The 19,359-nt window shown below is 33.6% G+C and overlaps 1 protein-coding gene across 10 annotated transcripts in view; it reads left to right on the top strand.

Annotated features, from left to right (window-relative positions):
* Positions 1-18,934, top strand: part of LOC145695073 (echinoderm microtubule-associated protein-like 2) — a 438,352-nt gene extending 419,418 nt beyond the window's left edge. For all 10 annotated transcript variants that reach the window (XM_081771921.1, XM_081771922.1, XM_081771927.1 and 7 more), the window contains 6 exons: positions 96-353; positions 5,053-5,190; positions 5,897-6,013; positions 14,310-14,397; positions 15,937-16,163; positions 18,216-18,934. In XM_081771921.1, coding sequence (XP_081628047.1) covers positions 96-353; positions 5,053-5,190; positions 5,897-6,013; positions 14,310-14,397; positions 15,937-16,163; positions 18,216-18,341 — 954 coding nt within the window. In that variant the 3' untranslated portion in view covers positions 18,342-18,934. The remainder of the gene's footprint in view (positions 1-95; positions 354-5,052; positions 5,191-5,896; positions 6,014-14,309; positions 14,398-15,936; positions 16,164-18,215) is intronic.
* Positions 18,935-19,359: the final 425 nt, after the last annotated feature.

The raw sequence follows: 19,359 nt of genomic DNA, 5'->3' as shown, positions 1-19,359 counted from the left end.
CGTTTCGTAGCAAAACACTGGTATCTAATATGATGATTATTTAGAGAAAGTTGTGTTATCAAGCAAGTTTCAGTAAAGCATTGTTTTCGTTACAGTTACCAGAACACCTTGGTTCTGTGCGAGTAGTGACCGAAGGACGTGGAAGTCAGTTGTTGGTTGGAACTACCAAAAACTGCATTGCAGCCGGCAACTTACAGTTGGGATTCCAACCCGTTGTTTTAGGTCATACAGAGGAACTGTGGGGACTAGCAGTCCATCCGTCGCTTCCTCAATTTCTTACGGCAGGATTTGATCGATTGCTTCACTTGTGGGATTCAATGTCTCACACTAGTGTATGGAGCAAGGATATTGGGGTAAGTAGCGTCTTAATGTACTTTAATTATTGATAAATATCCCTTATGGAACGTACAAATGAGCAGACTTCTAGTGATATGGAGTTCACTAACAAGACTGTGAGTGATCCAAAGCAATTACATTACATTATTAGTGATTCAAAATAGTATCAAGAATTGTTATTACTCGTCTGTTGAAAAATACTAATGTTTTGGTGTTGCAGGCTTATGTAGGTAAGTACACTCATGTCCAAAATTATTGTCGCATGTCTATAAATATGTTGTTATAGAAATGTAATTTGATAACGAATTCACCCCGTATTTCTTATAATGTTAGTATGTGTATAATCGGCAAAGACATGTATGTGGCAAATTTCATGTCAAAAGAGCAGTAAATAAGAACAATGAAACTAAAATAAAATTTTCTTGTCTATATAACATTTTGTTTTACTCATTCTAAGTTTGGTATTTATAATTCTTTTCCTATGAAATTTATCACAAGTATACATTTCCTGATTATACACATAGTATCAGTGATAAAGGTACCCTGCAAAATCATTATCAAATTATATTCTTACAAGAAGACAGTTATAGATATGCAACATTCATTTTGGACATCTTCTCTGTATGTTAAACCTAATTTCTTCTTAAAAGAACAACATTGAAAACTTACTATCAATATAATCCTAATATGTGCTTGTCATTTTATGTCTGTTATATCCGCTGTTATCAGGTACCATAATTTCTTGATGTACAATCCGCGGCAAAAAACCTGCAACATGAGGATGTAAGTTTATTGTGAAACTACGCCTAACAGCACAGGGAATGAACATAACGTCTAAGTGGAACGAATCACGCCAGGATAAACCTCGGCCTCCTCCCGTGCACACTTATTTTGGAGCAAAAGACTTCGTAATTTCACTATAAACTTATATGCTCATGTTGCAGATTTTTTGCCGCGGATTGTACAAAGATTATTAGACTCGATATTAGTGATAATAAACAATCTTCGCAACAGAAAGCTAAATAACTTTTATTTCGAGATCCATTAAAAAATAAATCTTCAACATTTTACTTCATTCAAAGTTTTTGATTAAATCGATTACACTGGTCAACAGTGAAAATGCTTCGGAGATAAAACTAACCAATTCTTACTAATTTTAGGGTGCTGATAACGAATATGAAATTAGTTTTTGAAGATTGGTTCGGGTTTCAAAGAAATAAGTTATCACCCGATGTGCTCTGCTGGGCAAATTAAGGGTTCGTGGCAACAGGAGCTGTCTACTTATTTCAATCAACTTCCATTGTTTGACGGTTAGTTTCATTGCTATCCTCAGGGACATACGCAGGGGTGAGTCCGGCGGGTCTTGACACCCCGACTTGTTTGTAAACTTAGTCTCATTTCAGGTGCAATTTTACAAATTTTAATATAATTTAGCTTCAAATTGTATTTGGACCCCCGAAAAGCTTAGGGCCCCTCCTGAAATAAATTCCTACGTAGTCCCTGGCTATCCATATTTCTCGCACTTCATCGCAAACAAAGAAATATCAACCACTTCACCGTTTAGTTTGTATTGAAGAGTTTGCCAAAGAAAACAAGTTGTGTAACGTTCTTTTGTAGTTACAAGTTGCTATCTCGGACGTAGTGGTGGTGAGATATTGGGTGGATGAGTGGGTGCTGTTGTTATTATTATTATTATTTATTATTATTATTATTATTATTATTATTATTATTATTATTATTATTATTATTATTATTATTATTATTTATCGTTCTATGACTATATTAAGCAGAAACATGTCGCGTAAATGTGTTTGCAGTGCAGAGCAAATTGTTGTTTTTAACGAAGTGAAGCGAAAAGTAGAATTTCGCTCCTATCATAAAGAAAGCCTATCACTTGTACTTTGGCTGTAAAGTGGGAGATGTGGACAAGAAGTGAGGACCACATATATGTTGTAATACTTGTTCTACAAATTTGCGGGACTGGCTACACGGAAAAAGGCCATGCGTGCCATTTGCAGTTCCAATGATATGGAGAGAATCGACAGATCATACTTCAAACTGCTATTTTTGCATAGTTCTTCCAAGTATATTCCTTGAAATGTTCGTCACTGTGCCAAACTCTGAAGAACTAAAGGTTCCACAACTTCCCGTACCGTACTCCAGTGTTTCACCCGATGAAGAGCAAAAAGTGAACAACGTGTGTCCCACATTGTCAAATTCTGCTGCAGATTCATCGTCTTTCACCGATCCTAACCTCACAAAACCAAAATATCATTATCTATTCACCATATGATACTCAACCTGAATTAAATTACCTGGGGTTGTCAAAAAGTGGCGCAGAACTGCTGGCATCCAAACTCAAGAAGTGGGGAGCTTATTCTGAAGATCTAAAAGTGTTCGTGTTTTGAACACGTCAGAATCCCTAAACAGTATTTCAGTGGAAAGTGACATATTACGTTGTAACAACGTAGGCCTAACTGGTCTTATGAGTAAACTTAACATAGACGATAATCTCGATGAATGGCGGCTATTCATAGACGCATCAAAACATTCTTCAAATATATTTTGCGTAACAAATTGCTGAAACTAAAATCAGGTAAGAACTCTTAATGGCACTCAAATTCGCTAACTCCTCAATGATCCTGAATTTGATGCAGTGTTAGAAAATGAGGAGAGGATTTCATGAGATTCTTTCCGAAAAGTGGTGACGAATGTTTTGGGAAACGAGCGGTCTCAGAACTATAAGGAAGTAGAGGTGCACCTAATACCTTCTACCAAGCAATAGGGTGTAATGCATCACTAAAAATACATATGTTGCAATCTCACATAGATTTCTTCCCAGAAAATTGCAGAGCAGTCATTGATGAATATGGGAAACATTTCTACCAAGTTATATCTACACAGAGAAAAATCCGTTCTCCGGACAGCGGTATATTGTACAAATATACGGTATCCTCTTGCTTACTCTAGAAATCAGTACGGAGCATACGTTATCCGTATGCTACATAGGCACTACCCTTAGGTATTATATCATGCCGTTGCAGGATGTCTGACATCTAACAGTTTTCATTATATCACATGCATATACTTATGTTATCTTCGTCAGCTATATGTTATATACGTCCATTTGTGAGATTCTGACAGCCTACATTGTTTCATACGGAAAGTACGTATAGATGGAACACATACAGAAAGTATTATAAAACATGCGTTTTCAGTTATACGTCTGCTGTACGTTAAGTCCAAAAACTACAGGAATTACGCATGTAACGTATCTTTTTAAGTACGCCACCTACTCTTTTTTCTCAGTGTATGATGAGAAACGATATCAGGGCTACTGAAGCAACTCTGCTCTTGCCGATTGTTGTGGGACGGAAAATTCCCAATTTTACTCCAATTTCCCCTTTTCTCGTACAACACACACACACACATTATCATGACACCATTTGAAAGCCTGTTTTATTCTGAAGAGAATGACGTATAAGTCTTGATACTCAAATAAATAATACTGTTCGGATTCATTTGATTTTATAGTTATCTCACTTTTCCTATATGAAATTTGGTATTGTCTAGCAGAACTGAGAAATATTTTTTCCGTCACAATTATTGTATGTATTACAATGAAAGTTGGCACATGTATTACTTATAAACTACAGTAGTTTTAAAGGTATATTATATTTGAGTGCCTTTAGTCGGGGCCGTACCAGAGGGTGCTACATTTGAAAAAAGACTTTTGGATGGGAAATACCCAATTTTACCTTAAATTTCCCTCTTCTTATACATTATGCGGATAGTACCATTTGCAAGCTTGATTTATTCTGAAGTGAATGACATATGAACCAAGATAATCGGATGAACAGAATTGAAGCAGTAGCTACTTAAGTGAAAGACCAAATAGAAAATTCAAGAATCTAAGTGTCAACAATACATAACACATTACACTTAAACTCGAACCAATTCATCATTTTTATTTTTATTTTCGTATTCAGCATCCTCATTTGCATAAGAAAATGTACTTTTCTTTTCCGAAACATGAAAAAAGTTAAAATTTATTGTCCAGTGTTATTGAAGAGAGAATAGGAGAATTAGGATAGACGCTTGAGTACATTTCTACATACAATGTGAATACGCTAATGCTATTTGTGTTTTAACTAAAATAATCTTCTTTCAACCTATTTTGATGACGATCATCCTTAGAGAAGCATTTTGTATATATGCGCGTATTTAGAGAAAGCTATTTAAAACTAAACCTCATATTTGTGTTCTGGTATATTTTTCTTAGTTTCATCTATTGTAATAGTATCATTCTGACTTATATTAGCGACTCATCTAGAATGCAAATGTCAGGATTTATCTAGGTATATATTGAAATCCTTATTTCAACGTATTTATGATTCTTGTCGTTCTTAACTCAGAAGTGACTTGCTATTTTATAAACAGTAATCATGTCTCAATTTGTGAGGGTAAATATCGTTGTTTGAAAGAAAATTGGAAGAAGATACAAATATATTATGTACAGTTTATAATACAAAAAGTAAAGTATTTTTGTCTGTTTCTTCGTATGAAGAAATAGAAATTAATTAGAAACATTGGAAGGAAATATTGATATGATTAATTTACATTAAAAAGATTAGAAAAGTACTATAAAAGATTGAGTTTTTGTTCTACTCGTACCATTATTAATGTATTCTGGTATTGTATTTCTGGTATTAACAGGAGCAAGCCCAATCAGCTACCTTCTCAGCAGATGGAGGAATCATCATTGTTGGAACAGTGACTGGTAGATGGCTAGTAATGGATGCTGAGACCAGGGAAATTTATTCAATGCACAACGATGGTGCCGAGCCTATACAGGTGACAGTTATTGAGAATTTTATTTGTTGCAATAATTTTATTAAGTTAGTTCTGAATTCAAAATTTTAGTTTCTTAACAAGTACTCAGATTATACATTTTCTAATTGTTACTCTTCCTGATAGAATAGTCATTCATTGTTAGAGAAACGAATTGTTATTGGTGCTCTCCAGTTGTTAATATTGTGAAACCAGTGTTTAAGGAATGCATACTGTACTAAGTTTTGTTTCTGTTGTATAAAGATGTCCTTTTAATAAAATTAAATTACACCACTTAGAAATTCGAGAAAGTGTAAAATGATTACGTTAAAAATAATTTTCCACGTAATAAGGATAAAAATACGGATTTCATTACATTTCTGTCTATTTAATGTAGTGTGCGTATTTTAGAAAATTAATCGTAATTTATTTTAATGGATAACTAACACATCTTTCAGAAATGCTGATTTGGCATAGGATGTCTACAAGTGTACTAATGCAAGATTGTCAAAGCTTCGTGTTCACGTTATGACTAAAGTGGATTCTCTCAAATTATTTAGAGCTCTTGGCCTATTTAATAGCTGTTCTAAGTAAATTTTAGTGTGTAAATGTTGTTTAAATGAGCAGTTTAACGCTAGTGGAAAAAGACAAGCACTATTTCATTTAACTCGTCAGAATTGTCTTATAGATTTGGCCTTGAAATTTTATGACATGTCTTTGTGTATTATAGGTCGTATCATATTCTCCCGATGGGAATTTTCTGGCTCTTGGATCCCGAGACAATAATATTTACATCTATCAAGTCAGTGAAGAGGCCAGAAAGTATAGTCGAATTGGACGTTGTGTGGTAAGCTAAGTTTTCTCACTATAGAACTCCATTTCCTAATAATAGTTCATTATTTTTTTAACGTACGTGATTGAATTTTTATTATACAAGAACAAAATGTTCATTATATTATATCTGATCGCAGATTTTAGGCTACATAACTGGAGAGGCTACGATTATTATACCAAACATTGAAAAGTTCAATCCCTTAGTAGGAATTAAACTGTTAATGAGTCTTCGTTTGTGGATTAAAAAAACCTGTTTAGGATAGTGAAAAATCAAATGTTTGTCTTATTCATAGTGTGCCTCGAAAGTTAATTTTATTTTTTCTACAACAGAACATAATTATTGATGCTAATCATACAAGAATAATTTCCAAATACAACAAATCCAGCACACTTTAGTAACTATTGCACGACTGTATAAAATGTAAAACAAAAATATATTCCAAGTTTTCTTTAGTTATAAACTATTTCTAAAACCATTCCTGTTTCATTGTATTTTTCAATGCTTTATTACTTTCTTCCCTTTCAATGTTTAATAACCGTATCAAGAAAGATCTGTGATTTGAATTCATCCTTCCAGCTAATTTGAAGGCTCATTTTTCTCTTAAAGCTAAAACTAAAAATTAAATACTAATGTACTGTAGTTAATGATTTCTGTTTAAATTAGTAATTGGTAAAGAAGCCTCACTGGTCTCATCTTCATATATATACAACGTTGCTGAAATATAGTTCTGCGGCTTTCCAACAGTCTATATTAAGATTATTCTACGTAATTCCAAATGAGATTCTCAGAGAGAGTTCAGTTTCCATTAGGCTTCAAAGCATAGGACGTAAACTGTAACAAATAAAAGTCTGAGTTACTGAATATTAAGGAGCATTTCCCTAAACAATAATAATAGATTTGGCTTTTATGGATAATGAAATACATTTTAAATCGTTTCAGTTTATTGAATTTTGCGGAACTTGAGTCTTCTAGTTCCTTAATATGTTTGCATAATTCAAGAAATTTTTGAGAAACTAAATTTCCCAAGAAAACAAAACGTTAAGAATTATTCTGCACTACCTTACGTTTATAAATAAAATAAAATCAAATCTTAGACCACTAATTCAGGGAGTAACAGTAAAGAGATCAAAGTAACAAATGTTGTGCTTATTTACAAGAAAGAATAAGAGAAAGGGAGAACTAGCCACGATAATGATTTAGGAACTCACGATATGGGTAATATAGCTATAGTAAAAGTTTAATACTCGCCTAAAGCATCCGAGTGAATCGCAAACAGTTTTAGTGATAAACTTACTATTGTCAGTGTTTCTTAGAGACCTACATTACATTCGAAAACTTTCGTAAAGATCTGATAGTCTTTAGCAGTCCAAAATATGTTTAGGGTTAATTACGAGGACTGTTGTGCACCCTTTGTAATATTATAGTAATTGGTTTCCGATTACATAATATGCAGTAAGTGAAAATAAATAACAAAAATTGTACATTGGTGATTTTTGTCTTGATGCCAATGATATATATGCCATTATGTAGGTATCTATTTAATATCATTGCACTAACAAATTTTTACATTTACATGGAAGTAGTCTTATACTTGACCAACACGGTATGTCAACAGATAAAGAATGAGACCAGTTGAAAAAAAAATCCTTTTCTCACAAGATATTGAATATTGTGATTATTATAAAATAGTTTTAAAACATTTAAAGAATAAGGTAATTTATTAAAAATGTATTTTGATGGTGTATGATTATTTTTGTCCTCACAACGCTTTTCAGGCACTTTTGTCTGCATGATATACACAAAAAAATTACACAGTTGCACTTTCTAAGTTGCGTGGCACGTTCGTGAAGTGCAGTCTGCACATACAATATAGTTTGTTTCTGAAAATTTAAAAATAAATCCCTCATTATAATAATACTTAACAGTAGCCTAATTAACTAGAATGTTAATGTATAGTAATTATAAGATTAAAATGAATCTTAATTATAAATTAAATGAAAATGCAACAGAAATAAGACTGTAAACGTTGCTTACTCAATGAAATTCAATTGTATTACATTATAAAGCTCTAAATGTTAACCTGAAAAGCGGATTTTGCGTAAAAAGTTTGAGCTTATTATGGTTAAAATCAGGTTAATATAGATTTCACTCTACAATTGCAATGTACTTGGAAAATTGGAAATTTTTATTCATATTATTTTTGAATAAGACGACTTGAGCAAGTTTTTAAGAGCGGGATAAATCTTTCTGTGTGTTGCAATTTCATTTGGCTTTTAACATTCCGCAGTTCATGGTTTTAATTGAAATTTGAACTACTAACTTCAAATACAGTTCACCATTAATTGTAACAGAACTTATTAAATGTAAAAGGAAATCGGTTTCTTCACATAGTTCTTCGAGCCATTTTTTCTGCATTTTAGTTTTCATTGTGTTATTATACTTGAGGTTATTTATAAGTATTCTTCATTTATAAATATTTGAAAATTATATTCTTTATACTGTACAGTATTAATAAACACACTGCTGAACAAGACTGCACTTATTTAATATAAAAAACACATTTACACGTGACGTTTCGATCTTCTAGCCAAGATCCTCATCAGACGTACACTGCTGATGAGGATCTTGGCTAGAAGATCGTGTACGTCTGATGAGGATTTTGGCTAGAAGATCGAAACGTCACGTGTAAATGTGTTTTTATATTAAATAAATGCAGTCTTGTTCAGCAGGTGTTTATTTTTCTGATTTTATTCGCAAGACGTTGACTATGAGTGTGTGTACAATATTAATGATATAAATTCGATCATTTATACATTCTTTTTGAAAGTTGTTAAAATTCAATTATTCTATAGAGATGTGTGGTGTTGTTAATACTTTTAAGATGTGTGGTGTTCTTAAAACGCACATGTGGGAGTCATATGTGGGAGTCTATTACTGGGAGTCATATGCATGTGTGTCACGCATACTTAACGCATTATTCCATAGGCCATTAAACGCTGCTTGCCCCAGAAGAAAACCTCTGATTATAGGGCTTGGCGCTTACTGAAGTTTATTATACGAACTATAGGAAGAAAGGAAATAAGAACGTAATAGGTACCTGAAAGAAGATTCCAATCATACAATTTAAAAGTGAATATAGGATGTATAAAAGTGTTGTTATAGGTACAAAAAAGAGACATGAGGGCATGGAGAAATCACTTTAGTTCGGTGGCATGGTGGTACCTATCGTACCTTGATAATAACTACTTAGTATTTGATAACTGGAACTTCTTTGTAGCTACATATTCAACGTTTGATGGGAAGACAGTAAGACTGTAGATGCATGTTTTGCAGCTAAATAAGGACTACAAACAAACTAAAAACAAACATGCTCGCAATTCAGTGAAGACTCCAGATATATTTTTGGGAAAGGAAACGTACAGAGAGTGAGTGAGTGTGTGTGTGTGTGTGGGTGTGGGTGGGGGTGGGGGGTTATACTACGAGATATCTTTAAATATAAATTTGAACTGAAGTGGTGGTGTTATACTTTAACCTAACAACAATTTTAGGACAACCTTTCTTTCACTTCAAGTATTTGTATAATTAAATTTTCACTGTACGCGACTATATTATATGTAATATAGATACATTATCTATATATAAGTACATAATTATCTACTTGATTGCATGGACCTGCAGCCAAATGAAGGAACTGCCCAACTTGAAAAAATGTTTTACTGTTTATTATGAAATTTTAAATTGCTTGTGTGTTATTGTTTCAACTTATAATGAGGGAAGAATAGCTTAAAGATGTTTCATCATTGATTGCTGCATGAATGTTTGGCTTGTTGCATTTGATATATTCGAGATGTGTAGTTTGAAGCGAGATGTAAGTGGGACGGCTCTTGAGGGAAGTTACAGCGGTAAAAATTAAACTTTCATCGCTTCAAACTAAGGGACAATACTTCTTGTGTAATAATTCTTGTATACAAGAACTAAAATATGAGAGATTTCTTTCCTTAGTTTGAAGCAATGTAAACTTAATTTCTATCGATGTAACTTTCCTTAAAAGGTTGAGGGTTTAGTTACAAATTTATGATAATTTTGCTGTAGATAAAATACATTCGAATAGGGCTTTTAGCTTACGAAACTGGCCAGTTTCACACTTTATTAAACTATTCAAAATAAACTTACAATAGTAAAGTTTACCCATTCCCACACCTCAGCGGAATGGAATTTGTAAAATTCGTGGAAACGAATGAGTTATACGTATTCTGTTTATGAAAAGACACCCATATATTAGGTTTCGTGATTTTATGTCCAACATTCAGAAGAAACACGGTCCTCTATACTTTTTTTGCTACCCTTTCAAAGTGAAACGAAGTGGCTAATGAAATATTTTTCCGCCTATAATAGTCATAAAAGGTAATTGTTCATAAAAGTCAGTGCATCTTATGAATATGAAGTTCAAGCCATTATTTACCATTATACTTGTTTTCGTGAAGACCAGAGTTAGTAAGCTTATCAACAAGCATTTGTGTAGTGTGGTTCATGGAGCGCATCATAATAATATTATAGTTCTAAGTTCGATAAAAAGGTCTTAACTGACAAAATATCAACAACCATGCTTTGTTTCCGGAATTCTTTGTGCTTTGCTACAATATTTTTATATGCATCTTATAGAGATACTTGAATTTCATATTCACACATACCATATACTTTTATGACCACTTACTTTTTATGACTGTCATAGGCGGAAAAAGACCAATCTTTAGCTATCTCCTTTCCAAAAATTCATGCAAGTGAATGGGATGTGCATATTCCGTTTATGGAAAAAACTCCCATATTTTCGCGTTTTTAGGTGTATGATTCAGATAAAACTGTCTTCTTTTCCTTACTTCCACTTTCGGGAGAAATTTCCAAAATTCGTGCAAGTGAATTTGTATTCGGATCAAAAATTTTCCACAAATAAAAGTTGAACTATTACTATGCTCAGTGGTTCTGAAGAAACCTGTATTTATAATTATTAAACCTTCCAGTTCATTCCTATTCCATTGGAGTAGAATTTCCACAATTCATCATGGACTGGAGTGTAATGTTCATATTGTGTTATTGAAGAAGCGTCTATACACAGTGTATATGTCCATTGGTTAAGAAGAAACTTGTCTTATCTTTTCCGACAAATCAATATTATTACGTGTTTATCTGTTTTTCTAAGGTTATTTACTTATACAGGACAAAGATGATATATTTCCTGTTTTGTTCGATGAACTTTTGCCATCGTTAAGAATCATAATTCCTCGTTCGTAGGATCAATCTTTATCGGTGAAAAATTGAACTAGGCACTGATTTATAACTTCCTCTGAGTTTAACATTGTACCACGCAAGGAATATTAGAGTTCGGTACATATGGAAGTCTGACGGCGCAAAGTTAGGCGAGTATGATGGGTGTCGCAACAATTCCGTCGAAGCTCCAATAATTCTTGACGAATGATCAACTTAGGCGTGATTTCGCGTTGTCGTGATGGAACACGACTCCTTTATGATTAACAAGCCCTTGACGTTTCTGGAAAGTAGATACGTCCAAACTGTCCAATGTCGACAGTGCACACTGGAATTTGTTTGGTTACTTTGTAGGATAGGAACTCGGAAAATCATACCTTTAAAATCTCACTATGCCGGGAAATTATTGTACCTTTCTCTGAATGTCTGCTTTCGATGTTCCAAGCGAATCATGACAAGTGGGGACCAAGTCCATTTGCGCACACATTATTATAAATAATTCACTTCTCATCACGAATTATGAATCATATTAAAAGAAATATAGTTTTCTTCGTCGTTAATGAGTATATCGCAGATGTTTATACGCGCTATCAAATGAACTTCTTTAAGTTAATGAGACACCAAAACATCGAGCTTGCTTACGTATCCCAACTACTTTTACAGGTGATCGTGAACGCTTGAATGGTTGACGTTCATTGTTTCTCTAATCTCTCGTGGAGTGTACGTTGGGTTTGACTCAATGTCGATTCTTTTGACGAGCGTCGAGATCAAAATAATCAGCACAGAATTTCGTGAACCATCGTTGGCACTGACCTTCGGGTAGAGGATTGACACTGTGAACTTCTCGTAACTTTTTACATGCGTGACTCACATTCTTTTCTTTGGGGAGATAAAACAGTAAAATATGGTGAAAACGCACAGATGGTCTTCAACTTGTATAATGTACAAAACTCATCCTCATCCAAATATTTTTAGCTATAACTGTCAAATTACATAGAAAAAAAAAATGTAGATGCGAAGGACAGTTCACAAATGAACTAGCGCCATCTGTTGCAAAGTGGATCCGACCTTCTGGCAACCCAATCATTAAATTCCTACACTCATTCGGGGAAAAATCTTTAAAACGTGTACAAGTGAATGAGATTTTATTTTGTGTATACAAAGTCCACGCTGTACGTATACCAAATTTCATGGCTTCATATCCGACGGTTCAGAAGAAACTGGCAATAGTTGTTCAATTCTTCCCACCCCTTTGGGATTTTTTTTTTAATTCGTACAAATGAACAAAGTATTTCTATTATTTATATTAATATATACTAAATTCATGCAATTAAATGTAATATTAATCTAGTGTATACCAGGAAGTTTTGTTTCGATACCCAGCAGAGAAAAAGTTCATCCTGCTCGTCCTGTATATTTAATTCGTGGAAGCGACTTGTCATATTTTTAAAGTATTTTGTCCCCATGTATCAAATTTCGTGTGAATGATGTAAACATAAGTAAAATTATCTGTACAATAATACGCACATCTTACTCCATTTTTCACGTTATTTGGCAGTTTTATGAGTAAGAGAGCGTGATAAGCCTATGCCAATGAAGACACTGATAAAAGTTAGTTTTGAGTCACTGAGGACCGAACATACATGCATACATATCGTTATTTTATCTATAAATTTGGATTACCTTCGCAGTATTGCTATAAATATAATTGAACTTTAAACAATCCACTTCACTTTATTTACTGAGGAATTGAAGTAAAATATTAGGATAGTGAAATTTACTTAACTATCTACCGAAAATTGATATATCGTTTGAAGTTTTCTGTTAGATATTCTCGAATTATCATTCGCGAGAAGCCAAACATCCTACTTACCAGGGGGGAGGAGATCAAACCAAGTACCCAACGGAAATTGCGTTTATTTCACACTTTTCGGAAAATGTTCTTTTTCATGCTGCGTCAGGCAGAAAGAAAGCCTAGAAGAAGCGCTTCCTTAACCTGTCTACTGGTAGGTTTTTCTGGACGCACCCTCTGTTCTCCATGCACGTAACATTATAGCACTGTTCCTATCCGTGATAGCATTCGAAGGCACAGAAATTATTGTAAATACTCATGAAAACGTGGAATTTGGTCATGACGAAGGGAGTCCTTTTCTCCGTTTATGGTTACGTGATGTACATAATATTGATACGAAATAAAAATATGATCAAATTCTGTGTATTCATTCCTGAAGATGCAAAGTCAGTCTTGAAAATTCCTTTATACCTCATGTAAACCCAGTTAACTTCAAATTCACACTATATTAAAAATCATAACTGTAATGAGTATAAAAGAAGCAACTGATAGAATTAGGAGTTATATAGAATTACTTACTGGCTAAAGCGTGTTTTTTACATAATGTATTGAACTCACAGTTCACGCTCTTTTCCCTGTAGATATATTACATTCCAACAATTAGTAATTTTCTTATCACAGAATTTTTCGTGAATTTTATTCTGATGAACAATTTCATTATTTAATGTCGTTTGTCATATTATGGAAAGAAAGGAGGGATTCGAAGTTTTTTTCTAAAAAGAAAGGAATTTTCATGATTTCATTAATATGCGTATTTTGTAAAAATATGTGAAGTATGTATGTGTTCCCCAACCAGCCTCTGAAAACCAGTGATGTAAATTGTGTCGTCTGTACCAGTGTTCTGACATTTCATGTTCACCATTTGTCTTGTTTTTAGCATAGTTACAGATCCTCAGCACAGCATGCAATAAATTGATATGGTTATGTGTGTGGATTATTCTGTCTTTTTGATTTTGCTTATCTGTGTTGAATGATTGATTTTTATCGAGGAATTTTATATTGTAGGCAAGTTATTTTGTTAATTGAAACACTTTCAAGTGGTCGTTGCATAAAATAATGTTGTATTTATGATTTAACCATATTTGATAGTTCTGCTTAGCAGAAGAAATATCTGAACCTAATATAAAATCAAAAGTATGGTTAATTGAAAAAAATAATAGTAAGTATATCGAAACTTCTGTTTATTCATTTCAGGGCCATTCAAGTTTTATTACACACCTAGATTGGTCTACAGACAGCCAATATATCCAAAGCAATTCAGGAGACTATGAAATTCTTTACTGTAAGTATATGTTTGGGCATGGGTATAAATATACACTGTCTCATAGTTGCGCTGTCTCGCCAAGCAAACTTATACTGTTAGTTTATTCTGTTGGGAGCATGATAGCTCAGTGGTAATAGCTCAACCTCTACTTCGAGGGGTTCCTGGTTCTATCCACGGCTATACGAGCTTATAGTGGACACCATCGTTTCCATGAGTTTTCTCAGGGTTCTCGCGTTTCCTTTAACATTCCTATTCTGACAACGGCAAAATAATCATGACTTTGAGACATTAAATCAAATAAAATTAAATTTGAAAACTATGCATTTAGCAACTTTCTAAACATCCTTTGATAGCAACAGTAAAGTTTAATCCATTGACAATATAGAAATTTAGTCTTTTGAATTGTTGCTTAGCTGTTTTTATAAAAATAGAGTTGACAACAATAGGGGTCCTTACAATCTATAGGGGTCCTTACAAATATCTTATTATACGTATGCTGTAATACGTATAATAAGATATTTGTATTCAAACGTAAAATTTATTTCATAAATAACTAATAGCGAATAAATTATCACAACTAAATAAACATCGAGATAATTCTGTTTACTGTAAGCACTGTGTAATTATATGCTCTCTCAGGACTGCGGATTTCTGATTTGTGCGACCTGAATTCTTACATCTCATCATCTAATATAAATAAAATAGAGTTTGTTTGTGTGTTTGTCTGGTGCGACCTGGGCACCAGACGAGTTACCAAACTTTGGTCACGGATACCTTGGTTCAAGCCCCAGACCAAAGCGATGCTTTTGTTTTTCTTTCTTTCAAAATTCGAACCAGGGGGTCTCAGGGGTGCGTTAACCGGAACATATAAAAGTAGTAGAAAATAACCGATATTAGTGTCGAATCCATAGTTTTCGCGGTCTCTGAGATCAATGGTGACACTCCCACAGGCGTTGGCTTCCAAATACAGCCCCCATACGAATAATGGGTATATTCGGCTAGTTATATAATAATTTTTTGGTCGTGTCGAATAGAAGTAATTTTACTTCTGCTTTCACCAGAATGCTTTCCACAAGCCATTTACATGAGAGAATAAATTATGATAGATAGATATAACCTATTTCAAAATTTTCTAGTAATATATTTTTACTTTAATTTTAAAATGTAAATGATAAACTGTTAGTACAATAGCAACATAAAATAACTAAAAGTTTGGTATTTGAGAGATTAATTTATAATAAAGACAAACATTTTTACATGTTATCCATGTAAAAAAAAAATAAATAAATAAATAAAAATACTTGGTTACTTAAGGACCAAGGAGTAATACATAAAAAAGACCGTTTTACGTAATTCGTTCTGGCAAGTAAACTGTCAGTCCAGAGATCTTTCAGTTATTATTATTCTATTCGAAATAAACTAATGATATATATATAATGATGTATAAAGTATTATTATTACCATTATTTTAATCTAGGATATTTGTTTATTATTTATTATGTTCACTCACATTCAATGTCTTCTATTTGTGAGTTTATACAATTTCTTTTACTGTAGGGAATGCTGGATTATGTCGACAGATCACGCAATCTTCGCAGCTACGTGATGTGGAATGGGCAACCCATTCGTGTACCTTAAGTTTTAATTCTATTGGTATTTGGCCTGAGGGAGCCGATGGGACTGACGTCAACAACTGTGATCGATCTCACGATGGAAACCTTATGGCAACTGCTGATGACTTCGGCAAAGTGAAGCTTTATTCATATCCAGTAATTCAACCAAGAGTGAGTATAACCTAACATATTTTTCTAATTAACACAATAGTACATTACAAACTACGTGCATTCCATGCTATCAGGAGTCTCTCCAAGAATCCACAAGGTGGCAGAGACTCTAAGATATCACAGGTACGTTTTCCTGTTGTGTACTATTGTGTACTGTTGCAATTGACAGCAAAACACGTTTGAAACGACAAAATATTTTTTCGTCTTTTTTTTTTCTCATGTTATATCTTTATGGTGGTGGTGTGTGTGTGTGTGTTCATCCATCTCCCTACATGTAATGTTTATATATGAACTAGCCTTCCATTTGTATATTTCAGAATTTTTTAATTCGTTGCTATTTTCGGGAGAAAAAAATAATTGCCATGATTTTTGCAATGACCCTCGTATAATATTCCTCTCAGTATTTGAAAATCTTGATTTAACACATTTTTTTGTGTACAGGAAGTGCGCAGCGTTGCAGAAATTCTTTTACTTAATCTCTAAATTTTCCAAATATGTTATTAGTTTTCATTTTATATACTATTCCGTAGCCGGCGTTCACCTAAGAAAACACCACTAGGACAGATCGCAGTGTTGTTTTTCTCAACTGTTTTCGTTTGGCGCCTGTGAAATCGTTGTGGTAGATTTAAAGAAACAGAATATTTGAAATTTTGCTTCCTGCTTGGAAAATCGGCAACGGAAGCTTACCAAATGTTTAGACTTTCAAAAAGGATGCTATGAGTAGCACAGAAGTTGAGTTGTTTGGGCGATTTAAACGGGGTGAGATATTGAAGGTCATGCTCGTTCTGGGAATCTTCATTTCAAAAAATCGTCCTTTCACGATTGACGAAATTTCAGAACAGAAGTTGAAGCTCGTGCCAGCAGATTTTGACTGAGGATTTGCAAATGAGACGTGTTGCCACTAAGTTTATTCCTCGCCTGTGAACAGCTATTTGGGCTTTCAGGAATGGGCTATCCCTGCACGGAAACGAAGCTATATTTCGAAGTACTGGCGAACTCAATATGTGCAAGTGTCAGTGCTGATTAGATATCAGTCTTCGTTGGCATAGGGCAATAGATGCCATCGAGGTAGTATCAATGGTGTGGAATTGCAAATGGTTATCTAATTGGTCGATACTTTTCGATGGAAATGTGAGAGGAATCTTTTCTGGAATGCCTCAGATATCAATTACCACTTCTCATGAGGATATGGACTTACAGACAAGACAAAGAATGTGAATTCAATTAGATGGAGCTAAAGAATAGTGCAGTGCTTGAATACGCGTTTTAGTGAAGAATAGATTGGAAAAAACGGATCAGCATTATGGCTTGCACGATTCCCAGCTTTAAACTTACTAGGCTTTTATCTCTGGAAATATCTGAAGGATGTATGTGAACGCAAATCTACTACGAGGATCTGATGAAAGAATTCGATTAGCTTGTGCACAGATCCTACGGAATGTTTTATTGAAAACTGTAACACATTTTCGTAGAATTGATCCATGTATTTACGCAAATGGAAATGTTGTTGAACAAAATGTGCAATAGATTTTGTCAATTTTGTTGATACGTGAGAGGCTACGGGAGGCTACGGCGTGTTGATACGGGACTCACGAAGAAAAGGCATCAAATAAACATCGTGTAGACAGCAGCTGACAAATTTACACATTTGTGACTTCAAAAAACTGCATTATTCGAAAACTTGCTTCGCATAAAAGTTGTCTTTTTTCCGCATCACGAGTGTTATCATTTAAAATTAAGTTCCTCTTATTTCTACTCATTATAGTGCCTCTATTATTTGTACAAGAAAATGTCTCAGACAAACCATACGTATTTTGTTGAGTAACATCCGAATCTGCAATCAAAAGTAGGGGCAGGGGAGGTAATTTTGATAGAATTGGATTTCTCCTTTCAAAATATAGAACTTTTCCTCTAATATTTTTTTCTACGTTGCATCATTGCCGAGATATTTCAGTGGAAAGATTAAAACTGACCACCCTCATATTTATAATCTTTCAGCATTTTTTTCTTAATAAACGTAAAATTTTGATATTTTATTGTTTTTTCTTCCAGTCCTTATGTCATACATATGGAGCTCATAGCAGTCACGTAACCAGTGTAAACTTCCTACAAGATGACACCAGACTAATTTCGACTGGTGGCAGGGATATGAGTGTGATGCAATGGATGGTCTGCTAATTGCGGCAGCTACAGCAGTGCCCTGTGATTTTCTTCTTTTAAAGGAGAAAACAACTGAATTGAATTGTGATTTGCAATGCAATCCCGTTAAAATCATATAAACAAACAATCCGTCAAGCATTATTTGTAGCTTCTCTTGCAAATATGTAGAACTTTTTAATTGTAATCCGCCTTGTTGGAGAAGTTTTATTTTTGTATATCGTATACAATTTCACTGAAATCGATTGATGTCTTTTTGATGCTTGAATTTGGGTTGTTCTGTGCACTGCGTCATCCAGTGAAATTGTTTATATTTGTAGTTATATATTTTAGGTGTGTACAAATGTTCATTTGTAATGTATTAGTTACCTTAAACGAAATATGAGTTCATGTATGTTAGAAGATTATGTTATTTTAATTACGTTGTGTTTTTGTATGTTCATGAATGTTCTGATTGTTCCCATGTATGTAAGTGAAGGATGCATGGTTTTATGAATGTGTTCGTAATGTTCAACTATAAATGGTGTCAAATTTTAACACTGGTGATATACATGACACCAATTATTGTAATATTGTATTCTATAATTAAATAATAACATGCACACAAATCTTAACATGGTGTTTTATTTTTTAAAAGCATAAAATCATATTCCATCTGATACTGATTTGAATATCTTTTCATAATTAGTTATCTTATTGTGCATTGCTATAAGTACATTTTAGAATTTTGACTTTCAACCACTTATTTACATAACAAATGAAGTAAATATGAATGAGTTTTGTATCAGAAATTTATCTGCTTTCCATATCTGGATCAAATTTGTTAGTACCTTTTCAGCAGCAAGATTATACGAGACAGAGACCTACAGTTTAATGTTGAATTCCGAGCACGAGCTTCCATGACAACTGAAGCCGAGACTCTCGCTCTGAAAATAAGTACTTGTGTTATATATTCAACATAATTTTTAAGGAGATGCGTGTAATTAATTCTGTGGCTTGGGTCTAAAAGGGCCAATGTCACTTTTCGGCAAAAATGAGA

Source organism: Thermobia domestica, chromosome 9 (assembly GCF_964235325.1).
Source record: "Thermobia domestica chromosome 9, izTheDome1.hap1.1, whole genome shotgun sequence".
NCBI lineage: Eukaryota > Metazoa > Arthropoda > Insecta > Zygentoma > Lepismatidae > Thermobia > Thermobia domestica.
This window is presented reverse-complemented; position numbering and strand designations above follow the sequence as displayed.